The 22378-nt window shown below is 46.7% G+C and overlaps 1 protein-coding gene across 1 annotated transcript in view; it reads left to right on the top strand.

Moving 5' to 3' along the window:
- Positions 1-22378, top strand: part of LOC119951471 — a 212420-nt gene that overhangs the window by 41126 nt on the left and 148916 nt on the right. The window contains exons 6-7 of the mRNA XM_038774682.1: positions 6124-6256; positions 9084-9194. Coding sequence (XP_038630610.1) covers positions 6124-6256; positions 9084-9194 — 244 coding nt within the window. The remainder of the gene's footprint in view (positions 1-6123; positions 6257-9083; positions 9195-22378) is intronic.

The following is a 22378-nucleotide window of genomic DNA, read 5'->3' as shown; positions in this document are numbered from 1 at the left end:
CATGGGATCGGCACCCGCGGGAGCCAGGTCCCTGAGCGAGACTGTATCCTGGCGGCCGTCTGGGAACTCCACGTGGGCATATTGGGGGTTCGCGTGGAGCAGGCGCACCTTGTCCACCAGACGGTCTGCCTTGTGGTGCATGACATGCCTACGAAGAAGGACTGGCCCTGGAGCAGCGAGCCAAGTCTGGAGCGACACCCCGGATGTAGACTTCCTAGGGAAGGCAAAGACACGTTCATGGTGTGTATTGTTAGTTGCGGTGCACAGCAGTAACCGAATGGAATGGAGCGCATCAGGGAGGACCTTTGCCAGCGAGCGGCCGGGAGGTTCCTGGACCGTAGGGCCAGCTGGACGGCCCTCCACACCGTCCTGTTCTCCCTCTCTACCTGCCCGTTTCCCCGGGGGTTGTAGCTGGTCGTCCTGCTGGAGGCGATACCCCTGCTGAGCAGGAACTGACGCAGCTCATCACTCATGAACGAGGATCCCCTGTCACTGTGGATATAGTTGGGGAAACCGAACAGAGCAAATATGGAATCAAGGGCCTTGACGACGGTGGCAGACGTCGTATCCGGGCATGGGATGGTGAAGGGGAACCTAGAGAATTCATCGACCACACTAAGGATGTAGGTGTTTCGGTCAGTGGAGGGGAGGGGCCCTTTGAAATCCACGCTGAGGCGTTCAAAGGGGCGGGACGCTTTCACCAAGTGCACGCGTCTGGCCGGTAGAAGTGCGGCTTGCACTCAGCACAGACCTGGCAGTCTCTGGTGACTGTCCGTACTTCCTCGACGGAGTAGGGCAGATTGCAGGCTTTGACCAGCTGGTACAACCAAGTGACCCCCAGATGGCAAAGACTGTTGTGCAAGGCACGGAGCTGGTTCACTTGTGCGCTGGCACATGTACCTCGGGAGAGGGCGTCTAGGGGTTCGTTGAGCTTGCCGGGGCGATACAAGATCTCATAATTATAGGTGGAGAGCTCGATTCTCCCCCGCAGGATTTTGTCGTTCGTGATCTTGCCCCGCTGCGTGTTGTTAAACATGATGGCTACCGACAGTTGGTCAGTGAGGAGAGTGAATCTCCTGCCGGCCAGGTAATGCCTCCAGTCCCGCACCGCTTCAACGATTGCCTGCGCCTCCTTTTCAACAGACGAATGTCGAATTTCAGAGGCATGGAGGGTGCGGGAAAAGAATGCCACGGGTCTGCCTGCCTGGTTTAGAGTGGCGGCAAGGGCGACATCTGAAGCGTCGCTCTCTACTTGGAAGGGCAGTGTCTCATCTACTGCGTGCATCCCGGCCTGGCTATGTCTGAGCGAATACGAGCGAAGGCCTGTTGTGCCTCGGCCGTGAGGGGAAATTTTGTGGACTGGATTAGTGGGCGGGCCTTGTCCGCGTATTGTGGGACCACTGAGTGAAGTAAGAAAAGAACCCCAGGCAGCGTTTGAGAGCGTTTGGGCAGTGGGGGAGGGGAAGCTCCATGAGGGGGCGAATGCGGTCGGGATCGGGCCCCAGTAGTCCGTTCTGTACTACGTAGCCGAGGATGGCTAAGCGGTCTGTGCGGAACACGCACTTCTTGTTATACGCGAGGTTAAGGAGAGATGCGGTGTGGAGAAATTTAGCAAGGTTGGCGTCGTGGTCCTGCTGGTCATGGCCGCAGATGGTGACATTGTCTAAGTACGGAAACGTGGCCCGCAGTCCGTACCGGTCAACCATTCGGTCCATTTCTCACTGAAAAACCGAGACCCCATTAGTGACGCCGAAGGGAACCCTAAGAAATTGATACAGTCGACCGTCCGCCTCGAAGGCAGGGTAGGGACGGTCCGATTTACGGATGTAAATCCGTACGGTAGCACGGGCATGCACGGTAGCATGGTGGTTAGCATAAATGCTTCACAGCTCCAGGGTCCCAGGTTCGGTTCCCGGCTGGGTCACTGTCTGTGCGGAGTCTGCACGTTCTCCCCGTGTGTGCGTGGCTTTCCTCCGGGTGCTCCGGTTTCCTCCCACAGTCCAAAGATGTGCGGGTTAGGTGGATTGGCTATGCTAAATTGCCCGTAGTGTCCTAAAAAGTAAGGTTAAGGGGGGGTTGTTGGGTTACGGGTATAGGGTGGATACGTGGGTTTGAGTAGGGTGATCATTGCTCGGCACAACATCGAGGGCCGAAGGGCCTGTTCTGTGCTGTACTGTTCTATGTTCTATGTGGAGCTGGTGGTAGGCGGACTTCAGGTCAATTGTCGAGAAGACCCGGTACTGTGCAATCTGATTGACCGTATCAGATATGCGAGGGAGGGGGTACACGTCGATCTGTGTGTACTGGTTGATGGTCTGGCTGTAGTCTACGACCATCCTGTGTTTCTCCCCAGTTTTAACCACCACCACGTGGGCTCTCCAGGGACTGTTGCTGGCCTCTATAATACCCTCCCGAAGCAGCCGCTGGACCTCGGACCTGATGAAGGTCTTGTCCTGGGTGCTGTACCATCTGCTTCTGGTGGCGACGGGCTTGCAATCTGCAGTCAGATTGACAAAGAGGGAGGGAGAGTCAACCTTGAAGGTCGTGAGGCCGCAAACGGTGAGGGGAGGTAGGGGTCCGCCGAATTTGAGGGTGAGGCTCTGTCCAGGCCCAGTAAAAGTTTCGCACAGAGGTTGGGGAGAACGTACAGGCGGAAACGGTTAAATTCAACGCCCTGTATGGTGAGTTTAACCAGACAGAAGCCCCGGATCGGGACAGAGTGGGATCCGGAGACCAGGGAGATCCACTGATTGGCGGGATGGACCGTGAGGGGGCAGCGCCTTACCGTGTCCGGATGGATGAAGCTGTCCGTGCTCCCGGAGTCGATGAGGCAGGAGGTCGCGTGGCCGTTGACAAGCACCATCGTAGAAGCGGTGGCCAGGTTGCAAGGACGGGATTGGTTGAGCGTCATTGAGGCGAGTAGCGGGCGATCGACCGAAGAGTCCGACGAGTGCGATGAGTAGCGGCAGCGACCCGGGTCCCGTGGTCCAGCTCCGAGGGAGGACAAAATGGCGGCATCTGGAGTACTTGCGGAGAAGAAGATGGCGGCGCCCATGCAGTGCCCGTTGCGGGGGAGGGGCAAGATGGCTGCGACCATGGAGGGCACGTTGCGGGGGCGGGGCAAGATGGCGGCGACCATGGAACGCACATGGAGTCGGAGGATGAAGATGACGGCGCCCACGGTGCGCACATGGCGGGGCCGGCGAAAGATGGCGGTGCCCACCGATTGCACGTGGAGTCGGGGAAGGAAGATGGCGGCGTCCACTGATCGCACGTGGCCCCGGGGGCGGCGGATGGCAGGGCCCATTGCGCGATCGGCTGCGGCGAGGGTGGGAGTTCGGGCGCTATACCGGCAACTGCGCGGGACTGACACACCGCTGCATAGTGGCCTTTCTTGCCACAAGTCTTGCAGGTCGCGGTGCGGCCGGGCAGCGCTGGCAGGGGTGCCTTTGCTGACCGCAGAAGTAGCAGCGGGGACCCCCAGGGTGCGTGGTGCGGCGAGCAGCGCAGGCATGCTGCGCGGGAACGGCCCCAGTCGGGGGGTCAGTTGCGGGGTCCACGAGGGGTAGGATGGGTGGACCGCGCGGCTGGCGGGGTAGGATTGCACATTACGGGAAGCGGCCGTCATTGAGAGCGCTACGGTCTTTGTTGCTGCAAGATCGAGAGCGGCCCCTTCCAGCAGTCGTTGTCGGATGGGGTCCGATGCAATACCCGTTACAAATGCATCCCGCATGAGTAGATTCGAATGTTCCGCGGCCGTGACGGCCTGGCAGTCGCAGTCCCGTACTAGAGGGATTAGGGCCCGCCAGAAGTCCTCAATCGACTCACCCAGTTGTTGAATGCGAGTGGAGAGTACATGTCTCGCAAACAGAGTGTTCGACGATTGAGCGTAATTCTCTTAGAGCAGTTCCATGGTCCGGGCGTAATTAGGCGCGTCCTGGATCAGCGGGAACACGCTGGAGCTCAGTCTTGAGTAAAGGAGTTGTACCTTCTGAGCCTCCGATGGTTCAGGGTCCGCTGAGGAGATGTAGGCCTCGAAAACAGCCAGCCAGTGGTTAAAGTCTTTCCTGGTGTGTGGCGACTGCGGATCCAGCTGCAGGCGATCAGGCTTGATTCTGATATCCATGGTGTTGGAAAATCTCACTGTAATAAATTGTGACGCTAACAATTGCACACGAAAGACTCGATGAGGTACAAATGAGGCTTTATTACTGTGAGATGCTATTCCTCTGGCTGCAGCTGTAGAATGGCATCTCAGGGAAACTCATGCATATTTATATGTCTCCCTGGGGACGGAGCTAGCCGGCAGGGGCTTACCAACAAACCTGTAATACAGGTACTGTCATACATCCCCTAATACAAGCACACACATATATACAGTGGTAGAGATCACCACAGCATCACACTGGCTTAATAATTAGTGAATCATTGAAACCAAAGAGAAAATTCTGGAAAATCTCAGGTCTGGCAGCATCTGTAGGGAGAGAAAAGAGCTAACGTTTCGAGTCCAGGTGACCCTTTATCATCTGGATTCAAAACATTAGCTAATTTCTCTCCCTGCAGATCTGTTGAGATTTTCCAGCATTTTCTCTTTGGTTTCAGATTCCAGCATCCGCAGTAATTTGTTTTTATCCAGTGAATCATTGAACGCTGTTTCTCAGACGTCCCTATGAGGGATGAGCAAATACTGTATTCTTTTCACTCCGCCTGTCTCATTTCTACCGACTGGGTTCTTGCCTTCCTCAGAGACTCCAGCCTCCCTTCGACTGCAGGACCTTCCTCCTCCCTTGCATTCGAGCTCCAGGATTCCCAGCTCATGAGGATTGCCAGGTTTACTACCTCACAACCAGTGGCAGATCTCTCGCTGTTTTTCTGGCTACAGTTTTCCTGTAACTGCAAAGCTCTTTTCAGTACTCAACCCCCTACGTCCAACATCATACTATGCTGTTCCCTACCCATCTTCATCCAAATGAACCGTGTGGATGTTCCCAACCCCTTTGCACACCTGACCCTCTGATGGACCTAGGGCTTCTGATCTTATTTCCAACCTTAAAATGCATGGGCAGACGTGTGTTCCGAGACTCCCTTACACCTACACCCATGAGTACAACTAAGAATGAGCACCCTTCCTCAGTTCTCCACACTGGACCTTGCCGAGTGCATAAGATCATTGAACCTTTTCCATCAATGTATTCGCGTACTTTGGACCAGGCTGTGCCTGCTGACCTCAGCTGCCACCTCTACCCAAGCTTTCTTGGTGGGGTGGGCTGGCCTCCTCCTGCATCAGGATGTCACTTCTGGCAGTCACCGACTCCACAAGACCATATGGACAGTCAACTGAGAATTAAGGGGCTTGCTGCCCCTCCTGAAGTGTCTTTCTGCCTGGAGTGTCTGCTGGGTGCTGCTGCTGCCATGGTGCAGGCCTCCCTCTGCCTTCTCTGATGCCTTCAGTGGTCTCTGGCAGCTGCCTTCAATTGTCCCACTGAGCCACCATTAGACTCAACACCCGCCACACTCCCATTGGTCTTGCAGACCCTATCTGGATGTGTTTCACGCTGACCAGTACTCAAGTGGCCAGCGAGTGTAAAATTGCGTTCTTTCATTGATCTAGGACGGAACTGGGAAATGCGGCCACTTCCAGGTATTGCTCGCTGTATGCACACTTCACACGTAAAACCCTCACCCATGGGTTCAAGCCTCACTCCAACAACACATAATTTAGGTTGATATCTCAGCATAGCACTGAGAGAATAGCTGTGAGTGCTGCATTGTCAGAGGTGCTGTCTTGTGAATGGAAATTTACTCTAATGCCTTGTCTACTTGCTTGGGCAAACATAAAATCCCATGACACTTCTAAAGAAGTTAGGTAAGTTCCCCTCGTGTAAGGCAATAGAAATCCCTTGAGAGATGTAATCAACCAGATTAATTGGCCATTTATCTCATTACTATTTTCAGAACTTTGCTATGCAGAAATTGGTAGTCATGAGTTTTGTACATTGCAACAGTAGTAACTACACTTAAGAATGTAATTTACTAGCTTGAAATACTTTGGGAATGTCTTAAGTTAATAATTGCTGCGTTTCTTATCGTTTTTTATCTTAATGTGTCTATTTTTTCCCAAAGGTATTTCAACATGATTCAAACAGAAGAAAAGATCAAAAACTTGATAAAAGAGCAAAAATGTTGTGCTGTTTTGGCAGACTCAAGCAAAGATAGTCAGAAGGCTAAAGAATTGGTACACCAAATTCAGCAAGAGGTGTGCAGAGAAAAAAAAATCCATGTTTCTAAACTTGCTTTAAAGATATAAAGAGAATAATATATACTGGATCAAAATATACCCTGTACTTTTGGCAGCATGAGGTTGAATCCCTTTCAAATATGTATCCAGCTCTCTTTTGAAATCTACGGAATCTACCTCCACCATTCTCCCAGGCTGTGCATTCCAAATATCATCAACTCTTGAGGAAAGAGGTTTCTCTTCATCTCACTCTTAGCTCTCGCTGACCATTTTGAAATTGTGACCCCCTAGTCACTGACATACTAACTAGTGGAAACAGAATACCCTGTCAAAATTGTTCAAAATTTTGAACACCTCAATAAGGTCACCTCTTAAATCTTCTGTGCTCTAAGGAGAACAAGCCCAATTGCTCCAATCTTTCTGTGTATCTAAAATTCCTCATTCCTAGTGTTATGGGTCAGGGTTTAGAGAACCCTAAAATGTATCATGGAGTTCACCTGACCCACAATTTTTAATAGATTGTGGTAGGGAGAGCACATGGCCCACTATACAGGTGTGATAGAGCAGAAATGGAAAAGTATTTTAAAAAAACAAAACAATGTTTATTCTCTGAACTCAAGTTAACCTTTTTAAAACATACAGTGAACATCTTAGCAACCATCAATTCAAATACAACCCCAAAAGAATTCAACACTAAGTAATCCTTAATAACTTCCCAAACAACATCCAGAAGACAAAAGAAACACCTTTTAACAGAAGCACATTAGGTTTACATTCACTACTGAGAACATTTATAAATGTGAATTCACCAAATGATCAAGAGATAGTCTTTTCATGGCAGAGAGATCAACAGTACTCCTGCTCTGCCTGGCTTCAGCTCCAACACTGAAAACAAAACTGAAACACACCCTGCAGCAAACAGCTGGAAACAAAAGTAAAAAGCTGACAGACAGCCCAGCTCCACGCGCACAGATATCACTGCAGTAATAAACACCCATTTCTTAAAGGTACTCTCACATGACACCTAGTATCATTCTAGTAAATCTCACCTGCACTCTCTCTAGGGCTTTAACATCCTTCCTTAAATAAGGTGCCCAGAACTGAACACAATACTCCGAATGTGGTCTGACAAATGATTTGTAGTGATATAACATCACTTCCCTGATTTATACTCTATATCTCTATATATAAACCCAAAGATCCTATAAGCCTTCTTAACTGTTTCAACTTGTCTGCCCACCTTCAGATAATTATGACTTAAACCCCTAGGTCCCTCTGCTCCGATACTCCCCTCAAATTTGCACTATTGAGCCTGTATTGTCTTCCCATGTTCTTCTACCAAATGCATGACCTCACATTTTGTTGCATTGAAGTTCATCTGCCAGATGTCTGCCCATTTGGCCTACCTGTCAATGTACCTCCTGAAGTCACTCCGCATCATCCTCGCAATTCACTAATCTCCCTACTATCATCTGCAAATTTAGAGATTTTGCCACTGACAAATCATTTATATAAATCCAAAAAAGTCAGGCTCCCAACCAACATTGAGCCCTGGGAACACCACTTTCAACTTGTCTCCAGTCTGAGAAATTCCCATCTATACCTACCCTCTCTTAGCCAACTTCTAACTCTTGCAGCCAAGGACCCATCAATACCAAACATGTGGCAACATATCAGATGCTTTATGAAAGACCAAATATACGTTATATGTACATTGATTTTTATATGTATCTGCTTTTTTGACATGAACCAACAATGGTGGAGGGGCATTATATGTCACATTGTGTCTTAAACACCATAGTATGTGTCACATTGGAAACGGCTAATAATTTGCGATATTATCATGGTTCTGGAATCTGTGATCCTTTTTTCCATAAATGGGATACGACTTGGATATGACCTGCCTCAAAATGTATTTTGAGAGCAAGCTTTGAGGGCATAAATTGGTTAGCAGCTCCAGACAGTCCCATGATAAGTTGTTAATCCAGTGACAGTGAAGAGGTGTTTAAATGCAGGATGGGTCGTTGTTTTGAAGAGTTCCCAAGTAGGAACTCAAGTAGCAATGTCTACTAATTCAGTAGACATCTAATATGTCTGCGTCAACAACTTTATTTGATCTGTGAAAACCATTAACGAGAGACTTTGAAGAATTAGCACCGAACACCAAAAATCATCATGATTAAAGAAAGACTAAGGAGCAAGAATTATAGTTCCCTGGTTGTTGGGGCATGTAGCAGAGGGAAAGGTTATCCTTTTTATATGTTAAAATTCCCCAGAGAGTGAATTAAATGCAGCTTTCTTTTTTCGAAGAGCATGCAAACAAACATTGTACTGACTTTATCAAGTGAATTTAATCAGTCTCCTATATCTTTCGGTCCGCCATAGGATAAAGCAGCTAACACATCAAGTTATCAACACCAGGTTTGTTCTTAATTCTATCTGCCTTGAGAAAAATTAAAGGAGGGCACAAGTACACATGTTTAGGACAACAATCTAGCCCAGATTATAGGAGAATTTCATTTCTACACTCCTGATCCCATTACCATGGCATCAACTACAGGACAGCAGAGTCAGTAAATTGTTTAAAAAATGTAAGGCAAGTCGATTATTTGAGAGTGTGGCTCAACCGGTACAGATATCTGTGGCTGAATCAGATTCATATACAACAAATTCAATTTATGTAGTATTATATTTCTTATTTAAACAAATTAACTCATCCTCTTGAAACTGAAACCCTTGTCTGTTTGCCACATCTGTGCAGCAGAGTCAGAAATGAACAAGTATCACAGGCACAAACAAATTACCATCAAATAAATAGGATTTTCTGTTTTATTGTATTAACCAGGAATTGAATTTGAAGGAGAGATCAGTTTTGATGCGACTTGAAGAAGATGTGAAGAGTGAATTTAATCTGGAAAAGAGAAGAAGGAAAGTAAAGGAAGAGAGGGCTAGAAAGGTATGTTTTAATGTTCTTTTTGAGACAGGTGACAATGTGAGTTTGAGGGCATAAAGGTATTCTGAGTCACATTGATATGAACACTTCTCCATAATAAAAGCAAAAAATGTTGGAAATACTCAGCAGGTCAGGCAGTGGAGAAGAAACAGAATGAATCATATTTCTTTCTCCACAGATGCTACCTGACCAACTGAGTATTTCCAGCATACTTCCCTTTTATATTTTCAACATCTGTAGTATATTGCTTTTGATTTGTGAAGCTTTTCCATAATCGGTAAGTGAATGTTAAGTTTTTTTATAAGCATTAGATGGCAACGAATTTGAGGAAGAGACATCGGAGTAACTTGATACACAAAAACATCAGGTGGCCAGTGTCTGTAACAACATTGTGACAGATAGAATCATGGAACTCTTGAAATTTATAGCACAGAATGAGGCCATTTGGCTCATCATGACTGAGTGGTTGAAAAAGAGCTATCCAGCCTAACCCCACGTTTCATCTCTTGGTCTGTGGCACTTCAAGTGTGTATCCAAGTATTTGTAAATGCACTGTGGGTTTCTGCTTTGACCACCCTTTCAGGCAGTGAGTTCAAGATACCCATCACCCTTTAACTCACCTCTAATTCTTCTACCAATTATTTTAAAGCTATTCTTCCAAGTCATTGACTTCTCTGCTAAGGGAAATAAGCCCTTCCTATGACTTAATCTAGGTCCCTCATAACTTTACACACCTCAAATAAATCACCTCTTCGCCTCCTCTGATCTAAAGAATACAATCCTATCTCATCCAATCTTTCCACAGAACTAAAATTATCCAGTCCTGGCAATATCCTCCTAAATCTCCTTTATACCTTATCTTGTGCAATCACAATCTCCCTGTGATATAGTTTGCAGTACTTTAGATCTGGCCTAACGAACATTTTATACAGTTCTGGTATAATTTCCCTGCTCATGTAAACTATGCTTTAGCTAACAAAGAACAGAATCCAGTATTTCTTCTTAACAACCCCCTCCACCTGTCCTACTATCAATAGTGATCTGTGGGAATGTTCTCCAAGGTTCAGGGCAGCACGGTAGCACAAGTGGATAGCACTCTTGCTTCACAGCGCCAGGGTCCCAGGTTCGATTCCCCGCTGGGTCACGGTCTGTGTGGAGTCTGTACGTTCTCCCCGTGTCTGCGTGGGTTTCTTCCGGGTGCTCCGGTTTCCTCCCACAGTTGAAAGACGTGCAGGTTAGGTGGATTGGCCATAATAAATTGCCCTTAGTGACCAAAAAGGTTAGGAGGGGTTATTGGTTATGGGGATAGGGTGGAAGTGAGGGCTTAAGTGGGTCGGTGCAGACTCGATGGGCCGAATGACCTCCTTCTGCACTGTATGTTCTATGTTCCTCTGTTCCTCCACATTTCTCAGCATCCTATCATTTATTGTGTCTTCATGTGCCATGTTTGCCTCCCTCAATGAATTACCTTACACTTCTCCAGATTGAATTCTATTTGCCCACCTGATCTGTCCACTGAATCTTTCCAAAGTCTTTCTCACTGTCAACTACATGGCCAATTTGTGTTTCATCTGCAAACCTCTTAGTCACGCCCCCTATATTAAAGTTGCTGTCATTTATATACTAAGTGACCAACTCTGGGAAAAACTTCGCCTTGGAGGTGCTGAATAGACCTTGAGAGGAGAGTTGCCTGTGAGACCTTGGAAAGGGGGTTGGTGGATGCTGGTTAGATCATGAGAACAGGGCGGGGAATTGGTTCTTGTTTCATATATTATACTATCGCCACAGCCATGGAACCTACTTCAGGTCTGGTAATGCTGTCTCAGACCCAATATTTCAGACAATCATTGAAATACCCAAACAAAAATCATTAACCTGCCGAGGTCAATGCAGGCACAGGCACAAACCCAACAGAGACCGAAGAAAGCTAGGTCAAATTGTATCCCGGGAAGACCCAACCTATGATGGGACGACAGGTGAAATTATAGCATGGCTCAGGAAAATCTGCAATGGTTGGTCAGCTAGACTATAAAACACAATTGACCTAATATTGAACCCTGTAGAACCCCACTGGAAACTGCCTCCCAGTCACAAAAACACCCGCCAGCCATTACCTTTTTTTTCCTGCTACTGAACCAATTTTGAATCAAACTTGTCTCTTCCCTTTGGTTTCCTTGAGTTTGTACTTTTCAAACCGATCCTTAATATATGGGACCTTGTTAAAAGGCTTGCTAAAATCCATGTGACCAACAGTAAATGTGCTAGCCTCATCACCATTGTTACCTCCACAAGAACTTTAACCAACTTAGTCTGACACAACCTTCCCTTAACAAATCCACATTGACTGTCTTTCATTAATTTGTGCCGATCAAAACAGTTTTTTTCAGTAATTCACCCACATCCCCCAAGGGCGGCACAGTGGAAGAGTGCATTGTTGCCTCACAGCGCCAGGGACTCGGGTTCGATTCGGACTGCTTCAGTTTCATCCCAGAGTCCAAAGATGTGCAGGCTATGGGAATTGGCTATAATAAATTACCCCTTAGTGTCCAATGGTAGGCCCACTCCCCACCCTATCACTGTAATACCATCTAAGTTAGGGTGCTCTTTCGGAGGGTCGATGCAGACTCAATGGGCTGAATGGCCTCTTTCTGCACTGTAGGGATTCTATGATTATACTGACTGCTCTGTAATTACTCCATCTATCCCTTGTTAAACCAAGTACCATATTAGCAGCCTGCCATGCAATCCTTTGGTACCGCCTCTGCAGTTAGAGGATTGGAAAATCATAATCAGAGTCTCTGCTATTTCAACCCTCACTTCTCTTAATAGCCTGGAAGGCATTTTATCCAGGTTTGGTGATTTATCCACTTTCAAAGATGCTAAAACTCTTAATATTTCCTTTCTCGCTATGTTAATCCTATATAATATTTAGCATTTCTCTTTAACTACATAACTGCATCATCCTCCTCTTTTGTGAAGAAAATGAAGAAATTGCTATCATTCTTGAAGTAATTTTTCAGTAAAAGGTATGGTATATTTTCAACTGTCTATCTGTGAACTCAGCTCATCCACCTGATTCATGAGAGTCTTGAGATTGACAACTCATGGAATACCTCTGGCCCATTTGCACATTAATAATGCTTTTATAATAATATGCCATTTTTTTTTTCAGCAATGTCTAGCCCAATCTTTTTTGTAATCGGCAGATTTGACGTGGCCCCAGCGAGGTGTGCCCGGGAAGTACATGAAATAGCTTGCAATGATGTCAGGCACACATCCCTATATTATCGCGTGCTCCCGTGATATTTCGGTCGGTGGGCGGAGGCGCGGATTGGTTGCTTGCCCACTGACAAGATGGAGCCACTTGAAAGAATTGTCTGTTCAACTGACCACAATATTACATTATCTGTGCGATTTTTAAGTTGTCACGTGGGCAACACAGGAAGATGACCAAATGATTTATGCAGTTTTTTCATCCAAGGGTGGGATTAAAAAGGAGCTGGAGGAAAGGGAGGCTGAGGTTTCGGGAACTTGGTTTGAAGCATTTTAAGCATTTTCTCTCCATTATTTGGATGGTTCAGCATCGTCTGGAGCTTTCAGGAGATTGCTGTCCTCTGACATCAGAACTTTGGGTCCCTCTGACACCCTCTGTGCATAGGTCAGCCCCATTGGGGCAGCACGGTAGCATTGTGGATAGCACAATCGCTTCACAGCTCCAGGGTCCCAGGTTCGATTCCGGCTTGGGTCACTGTCTGTGTGGAGTCTGCATATCCTCCCCATGTGTGCGTGGGTTTCCTCCGGGTGCTCCGGTTTCCTCCCACAGTCCAAAGATGTGCGGGTTAGGTGGATTGGCCATGATAAAAATTGCCCTTAGTGTCCAAAATTGCCCTTAGTGTTGGGTGGGGTTACTGAGTTATGGGGATAGGGTGGAGCTGTTGACCTTGGGTAGGGGGTAGGGTGCTCTTTCCAAGAGCCGGTGCAGACTCGATGGGCCGAATGGCCTCCTTCTGCACTGTAAATTCTATGATAATTTGCATCTCTGCAGATGTGTACAGTGTACTCAGCAGGCAGTGCTCCTCTGAGGAGGCAGAAACAATGAGAGAGGAGGCCAGGTGGTCGTAGGAATCGCCTCAGAGCACAGGCACAGGTTTCTCAGGGCCAGCAAGGGTATAGAGGACATCCCCACAGAAGATGGTGCTACATACCTGCCAGGGCACACAGGCAGTGAACCAACTACTTGGACATGCAGACCAGTGCGTCAAGAGGCTATGGCTTTTGAGGGAAGCTCTCGTGAATGTCTGCCAGATTTTTGGCCCAGAGGTAGCCTCCAATTCTTGGATGGACACCCAATGCCCGTGGCTCTAAAGATCGTGAAACATAAGATTTATGCCTCCGGACCTTTCCAGGGCTCTGTTGGTGATGTTTGCGGGTCACCCAGTCAACGGCACGCAGATTGTCAAGCTAGTGACTGATGCTGTGTTCCGGTGGGTGAGAACATCATTCATTTCAGAACGGATCAATTCAGCCAGGCTAATCAAACCAGAGGCTTTGCTGCAATTGCAGGGTTTCCCTGGATGCAGGGTGCAATTAATTGCACCCATGTGGCCATCAAGGTACCAGCCAGCCCTTTTAACAACAAGAAGTGGGGTCACTCCCATGAATGTTTAGACAGTTTGTGACCACAAGACCCAGATTCTATAGGTCTCTGCAATGCCCACAATGCCTTCATTCTGCTTCACTCAAGTGCCAAGTTTCCAGCTTGCCTCAATAGTAGGTAGATTGATGACATACATAGAAACATACATAGAAAATAGAAGCAGGTGAAGCCCTTCGAGCCCGCTCTGTGACTCATTATGATCATGGCTGATCATCAAGTTCAATACCCTAATTCCCACCTTCTCTCCCATACCTCTTCATTTCTTTAGCCCCAAGAGCTGTATGTCAAGGGTTAGCCTTTGAAAAGGTGGCGAATGACCTCTCTCAAGCACCTGAGGACAGGGGTAAAGGAGAGATACAATCGCTGCCATTGGCTTGCCGAAGATGAGATTCCGATGTCTGAATCACTGTCAACCTGAAGTATCACTGTGTGTCACTCATTGTCAGTATCTGCTGTGTTCTTCACATTTTCTCTGTGTGTATCTCTCTCTCTCTCCCTGTCTCTGTATGTGTGTGTGTCTCTCTTTTTCTGTGTGTCTCTCTTTTTCTGTGTGTCTCTCTCTCTCGCTCCGTCTCTCTCGCTCCGTCTCCCTCTCGGGAACCACTGGACCAGGTTGACACTGAGGCAGGCGTACTTGCTTCAGTTGAGGAAACCGACGACAACTCCGCTGCAGAGCCCGGGAAGCAAGAAGGAGAGGATGAAGAGGTTGAAATCAGGAACCGTCAGGAGGCAGGGATATCAGGGAGGCTTTTTCAGCTGGCTTGGTATACCTTGCCTTCCATCCGAGTCCAAGGGCACCAACTCCATCCAACACCTCTCTCACTTAATTATTCCATTAACTCATTGAGCAGTACTGCTTAAGTAATAAAGTTTGATGCTCAAGCGTCCCTCACGAGGCACTTACGAGGTTCACATCAATTGAATACAATGGATACTCATGGCCTGTGTGCAAGTAGTAATTAACATTAAACAAAGCAAAAACATCCAATTAGATCATCTATAAACTCAATTGATATGAAAAGGAAACATAAGCATCCAGTACAAACCTTTGGCTATGTTCAGTGTCTTAAGTTTACATTTGCCGGTGCTACATTCTGGTGACCCCCCCCCACCCATCGATGACAGCAGCTTTGGAGGCAAGTTGCTGACTGTGGTACCCTGTTGGCACAGATAACCTTAATGGTTGTCTGCTGGCCGTAGGGGCCGGAGCAGACACCACCTGAGAGGGTGCGCTCAGGGACATGGCGAGATACTCCTCAGTCACCGCAGACTCTGAGGATGCCGCAGTGGCTGGCAGAGAGACAGAGGAGCTGCTGAAACCGTCCAGGGCACTGAGAAGAAACCACAAAGACAACGCCAGCTTTCCGCCATTGTGAGATATGTCCTCTCATCCCTGCGCATCAATGAAGAATGGGCATCTATCTGAGAGATTGGTTTCCGCGTCCTTCTCCCATACTGGCAGTGACCTCCTGAGGTCAGTGCCTGTGTGAGGGCTTACAGGTCTGAAGCAATCTCTAGAACACCTCATTCCATTCCTGGAGCTGCCTCTCCATGAGAGTCGCCACTCTCAATGGATGAGGCTGTGCACTCAAAGCTATGGGTGGCATGGTCGCACAGTAGTTAGCACTGTTGATTCACAGCGCCAGGGACCTGGGCTTGATTCCTGGCTTCGGTCACTGTGTGTCTCCCCGTGTCTGCTGGGTTTCCTCCGGGAGCTCTAGTTTCTTCCCACGGTGCAAAGATGTGCAGGTTAGGTAGTTTGGTCACGCTAAAATTGCCCAGTAGTGTCCAAAGGTTAGGTAGGGTTGCTGAGTTACGTGAATAGGGTGGAGATGTGGGCTTAGGTAGGGCGCTCTTTCAGGGCCTGGTGTAGACTCGATGGACCGAATGGTCTCGTTCTGCACTGAATTCTATGATTCTAAGGGTCAAGGTAGTGCTGATGCTCTGCAAGGAGTCTTCCAAATCAGACCATGGCATGCAGACCCTCTGGGATCTCTGCCAGATCCCCCTGTGCATCCCATTGAACATTAATCATTTGCTGCCTGAGCGATGATTCTTTGGACTCAGTTCTAGTCTCCAGCAGTCCTCCCACTACTGAGCACCTCCTGCCTCCCCAATCTGCACTAGTGAGTGTGCTGTGCCCTCACTACTGTGCATTATCAAAGGAACTGATGCGCTATTGCCCACTGACATGCCTGTATCTGCACTGGTTCTTGGTTTTGAAAGAGGGGTTGCCACAGATGCTTCTTGCAAGGTTTTTGCTCCGGTATCAATGGAGGATCATTGGCCTCCTAGCTGGCTCTGGTAGAAGGCTCATCTGAGGGATTAAAATAATTAATCAGAACTATTCGACATATCACACAGAGTCAATGTCCACCACATGCCACCCAGTGCAATTGGTATCAATGACATAATAGCGGCTCAGTGATTGGTGCATTACTGAAGTCCTTATGAGGGATGAGACACCCATCTTTTCACTTTCAACCTGTCATGCCTCATGCCACTAGGCTCTTGCCTTCCTCTGAGATGCCAACCCCTCTGCCACCAGATGACCTCCCTCCCCACTCGCACTAAAGCTCCCAGCTCATGCCTGGTGAGGATTGCCAGGTTAGCTACCCCGCTACCAGTGGCAGATCTCTCCTTGTTGTTATGTCTCCATTTGCACTACAAGTAAGTGCAGAGCTCCATTAAGTACTCCACTCTGCACCTTCAGTAATATACCATGCGATCTTCCACCACAGATCACACCCAAGAGGCTTGAGAACATTTCCAACCCTTTAGAGACATGTCTCTTTGATGGTCCCAGGGCTTCAGATCTTCTCTCTGGTTTTAAGATGCATGGGCAGCTGTGTGTTCTGAGATTCCCTGAATCCCGCACGTTTGATTGAAACCCTTCCTCAGCCGATGCCCAGATGTAGTGGGGTGACTTCCTCGTTCCTTCCCATGGCATAAGGATGTCCTTTCTGACTTACTGCCTCCACAAGGGCTTGCAGACAATTATCAGAGAAACAGGAGACTTACTGCGTAACTGAGCTTCTCTGCCACATTGTTTGCCTTACTGCTGTGGCTATTCGATCCTTCTGGCTCTTCCATTGTCTACAGCGGCCTCTGGAAAGTACCTTCTAAACTTCACATCAGGTCACCATTGGTGCAGACATGATTCATGCTGGCATTCCACTTAATTGGCCAACCAGTGGAATATTGTGATCTTTAATTGATCTTGGGCAGTTCAGCCCGCCATGCGTTTACATCTCGCGTGAAATTCAGACCAGTGATTTTGGTTGTGGGATAAATGTTGGCAGGATACCAAGGGCATATCCACTCTGCTTTGTTGAACAGTGTAATTGGATCTGCTGCATCCACCTGAAAAGACAGATGTGATCTTGGCTTAACATCTCATTCAAAAGGCAGTGCCTCCAACAATGCTTCTTTCAATCAAGTGTCAGCCTGGATGATATGCTCCAGTTTCTAAAGTTGGGCTTGATGTCACTACTTTAAGTCAGAGGTGAGAATTCTACCAATGAACCAACGTATTGAATGGGAAATCAATTTGCTGCATAAATGTTCACAAAAAACTGTGACCAAGTATTATAACAAAATAAAGAGTCCCACCTCTCTGGGTGAAGAAATTTCTCCTCATCTCAGTCATGAAAAATCTACCGCATATCCCAGAATCAATTAATAATACAGTGCAGAAGAGGCCCTTCGGCCCATAGAGTCTGCAACGACGTGTGAAAAACCTGATCTTCCTACCTAACCCCATTTGCCACAACCTCGCCTATAGCCTTGAATGTTATGACGTGCCAAGTGCTCATCCAGTACTTTTTAAAGGATGTGAGGCAACCTGCCTCTACCACCCTCCCAGGCAATGCATTCCAGACAGTCCACTCCCTGGGTAAAAAGATTTTTCCTCAAATCTCCTCTAAACCTCCTGTCCCTCACCTTGAACTTGTGTCCCTTCGTAACTGACCATTCAACTAAGGAGACCGCTGCCTGCTATCCACCCTGTCTATGCCCCTCATAATCTTGTACACCTCGATCAGGTCGCCCCTCAGTCTTCTCTGCTCCAGTGAAAACAACCTAAGCTTATCCAACCTCTCTTAATAATTTGAATGTTCCATCCCAGGCAACATCCTGGTGAAGTGCCTCTGCAAACCCTTCAGTGCAATCACATCCTTCCTATAATGTGGCAACCAGAATTGCACACAGTACTTCAGCTGTGGCCTCACCAAAATTCTATACAACTCCAACATGGTCTCCCTGCTTTTGTAATCTATGCCTGGATTGATAAAGTATGAAGTCTTACAACACAAGGTTCTTACTGTGCCTACCCCAATCCAACACCGGCATCTCCACATCATCGATTGATAAAGGCAAGTGTCCCATATGCCTTTTTCACCACCCTATTAAATTGCCCTTCTGTCTTCAGAAATCTATGGACGAAAACGCCAAGGTCCCTTTGTTCCTCGGAACTTCCCAGTGTCATGCCATTCATTGAATACTTCCTTCTCACATTACTCCTTCCAAAGGAGATCACCTCAATTTTCAGGGTTAAATTCCATCAGCCACTTTTCTGCCCATTTTACCATCCCGCCTAGATCTTCCTGTAGTCTAAGACACTCAACCTCACTGTTAACCACTCGGCCAATCTTTGTGTCATTCACAACTTACTGATCCTACCCCCAAAATAGTCATCTATGTTGTTTATATAAATGACAAACAATGGGGCACACAGCACAGATCCCTGTCGTACACTGGCTTCCAGTCACTAAAGCAGCCATCTGTCATCACTCTCTGTCTCATACAGCTAAGTCAATTTTGAATCCATCTTATCAAGTTACCTTGTATCCCATATGCATTTGCCTTTTTTCTAAGTCTCCCATGTGGGATCTTGTCAAAAGCTTTGCTGAAATCCATGGAAACTGCATCAACTGCACTACTCTTATCAACACACCTGGTCACATGTTCAGAAAATCAATCAAACTTGTTCGCCATGACCTCCTTCTGACAAAGCCATACTGACTATTCCTGATCAAATCTTGCCTCTACTTCAGAATTTTCTCCAATTATTACCCTACCACTGACGTGCGAAAGACTGGCCAGTAGTTCCCTCACTAATCTCTATAATCTTTCTTAAATAGTGGAACCTCATTAGCTGTTCTTCAATCTACCTGGCACCTCCTGTGGCCAGAGAGGAATTAAAAATTTGGGTCAGAGCCCCTGCAAATCCTCCCTCGCTTCCCACAGCATCCGGGGACAAAATTCATCCGGACTGGAGAATTTTCCCCTTTTAAGCCTGCCAACACCTCCAGTAGCTTGTCACTCGCTATGACAATTTGCCCAAGAACCTCACAGTCTTCCTCCTCGAGTTCTATATCTACCTCCTCATTCTCTTGGGTGAAGACAAATATGAAGTATTCGTTCAACACCCTACCAATGTCCTCCAGGTGTATCTCCAGGTTTCCCTGTTGCCCCCTAATGGGCCCTAATCCTTCCTCTTCCCATTGATATACTTATAGAATATCTTGGGATTTTCCCTACTTTTACAAGCCAGTGCTTTGATTCATCCCCTCTTTGCTCTCCTAATTCATTTCTTAAACTCCATATTGCACTTTCTGTATTCCACTAATGCCTCTGTTAATCTGCTCCCATTCTATTTGCTAAAAGCCTCTCTTTTCCTTCTCATCATATCCGGAATTTCTCTGGTCATCCATAGTTCTCTGGGCTTATTACTTTTTCCTATTATCCTTGAGAGAACATGCCGTGCCTCTACCCTCTCCATTTCCTTTTTGAACACGCCTCCTAGCTCTTCTGTAGATTTCCCCTCAAGTAACTCTTTCCAGTCTACCTTGCCCAGACCCTGTTTTATTTCACTAAATTCCGCTCTGCCCCAATCCAAAAACTGTTTTTGCAACTTGTCCATTTGTTTGTCCATAACAAACTTGAATTGTACCATGTTGTGGTTGCTATCACCAAAATGCTTCCCCACTAACACATCAACCACCTGTCCGGCTTCATTCCTCAGAATTAGGTACAGCACTTCTTGTATTTGCTACCAAAAGGGATAATCTCACATTTATCCACATTATAATGTGCCATGAATTTTCCCACTCACTCAGCTTGTCCAAATCACACTGAAGCTCCCCTATTAGTTACATCCTTGAAGAATTCCAGTAGATTTGTCAAGCATGATATCCCTTTCGTAAACCCAGGCTGACTCTGTCTGATCCTGCCACTGTTTTCCAAGTGCTCTGCTATTAATTCTTTTATGATTGGACTCCAGCATTTTCCCCACTATGTTCATCAGGCTGGCTGGTCGATAATTCCCCCCTTTTCTCTCTACCTCCCTTTTTAAATAGTGGGGTTACATTAGCTACCTCCCAATCTGTAGGAACTGTACCAGAGTCTATAGAATCTTGGAAGATGACCACCAATACATCTACTATTTCCAGGGCCACTTCCTTAAGTACTCTGGGGTGTAGATTAACAGGCCTTGGGGATTTTGGGATTAGATTATCAGGCCCTAAGGATTTATCAGCCTTCAACATTGGTTTCTCCAATATCATTTCCCTCCTAATATTGTTTCCTCCAATTTCTCCCTCTCACTAAACCCTGTGTTCCCCAACATTTTTAGTACATTATAGGTGTCCTCCTTTGTGAAGACAGAACCAAATTATGTATTTAGTCAGCCATTTTGTTGTTCCCTGTGATAAATCCCCTTGTTTCTGACTGTAAGGGACGGACTTTTATCTTCAATCTTTTTCCCTTCCATTACCCCTCAAAGCTTTTACAGTCAGTTTTGATGTTCCCCGTAATCTTGCTCTCGTACTCTATCTACCCCTTCTTACTCAATCCTTTTGTCTTCCTTTGCTGAATTCTAAACTGCTCCCAATCCTCATGTCTGCTGTTTTTCTGGCCAATTTGTATGCCTCTTCTTTGGATTTGATACTCACTCCCATTTCCCGCGTAAGCCATGATTTGGCCACGTTTCCTGTTTTATTTTTGCGGCAGACAGGAATGAACAATTTTTGTGGTTCATCCATGCGCTCTGAATGTTTGCCATTGCCTAACCACTGTCATCCATTGAAGTATTGTTTCCCAATACATTATAGCCAACCCGCTCCTCACACCATCTTGGTTCCTTTATTTAGATTCAAGACTCTAGTCCCAGACTCAAGTACATCACTCTCTATCATGATGAAGAATTCTATCATATTATGGTTGTTCAACTCCAAGAGGCCTCACACAACTCAATTGCCAATTATTCCTTTCTTATTATACAGTACCCAGTCAAGGATGGCCTGTTCTCCAGTTGGTTCCTCAATGGATTGGTCCAGAAAACCATCCAATATACACTCCAGGAATTTCGCTACTACTGTATTGTTAATAATTCGATTTGCCCAATCTACATGCAGATTAAAGTCACCTATAATGTTCCTTCTATCAATGATGTAACAGTGACATCAGCAGTCAGATGACCAAGAGGATTCAGGAGAACCAGGCATAGAATAATCTGTGTCTTGAATACATTGTGCTTAACATGAGGTCCACATAAATAGTTCTTAAATCATTCGAAGTTAAACTATCCTGATTATTACCAGTCTTTCATGGAAGCAGCAAAGCCTCATCAAGGTACAATAAGCTAAAGACACTGAAGCTCGGCAACAACATTGAAACATGGTTGCAGTGCTAGATGCCGTGTGACCAATGAGCGACTAAAGAGAACTGACTTTGCAGCAACAATGATGAGAACTGAAAAGTACCATGGTGAGGACACAATGTGAATAGCTGCTACTGAATATCCTCTCCTCCTTCCAAAGCCTTTCCAACACATTAAGGCTCTGCAGCAAGGACAACGGTCATAGTTCTGAAGAGATAGTTTGAATGGTACTGAATGGCTTCAGGATTACAAGTGAAAACTGAGAAACACCAGGGGCGGGATTCTCTGCTACACTGGTAGTGCACTCCTGCGGATTTTTGTGGGGGTAGCCACAATGGGAGAACCCATTGGCTGGCTGCCAGGACGTAAGATCCTGGCGCGCTTCACCAGAAAATGAGTCTGGCGGGACGGAAAATCCCGCCCCAGGTCTGTACACTTTTGTTTACCATGAGAGCCATAGCAGAGTATGTCCTTGTGTGGCACAGCATTATACGACAAGATTATGGAGGCCTTTGTTAAGTACTTCAGCCCCAAGAGACTAGATTATAGAAAGAAAAAGATTCAATCAGAAGAGTCAAAGGCCAAGGTAATCCATGACTTATTGGTACAGTTGGCAAGTACCTGTGGTTACACAGTCATACAACACAAATTGATTAGGGACTGCATTGTAGTCAGTACCCTTGTTGATGCGCTAATCTATTTGTTACAATCCAAAGTGGATCTGATCTTGGAGAAAGCTGAACAGATTGTCAAGCAGGCCGAATTGCGACACCAGAATTGGGAGTGTAATTTGTGGTGATGTTGAGGCTTGAGAGGGATAGATCCAGTACGTAAGCCCTGCAGGCCTTATCATGGACCGAAACTCCATGA

This window comes from Scyliorhinus canicula, chromosome 17, assembly GCF_902713615.1.
Source record: "Scyliorhinus canicula chromosome 17, sScyCan1.1, whole genome shotgun sequence".
In the NCBI taxonomy this organism is placed as follows: domain Eukaryota; kingdom Metazoa; phylum Chordata; class Chondrichthyes; order Carcharhiniformes; family Scyliorhinidae; genus Scyliorhinus; species Scyliorhinus canicula.
The sequence above is the reverse complement of the archived record's forward strand: the minus strand, read 5'-3'. Positions and strand labels throughout refer to the sequence as shown.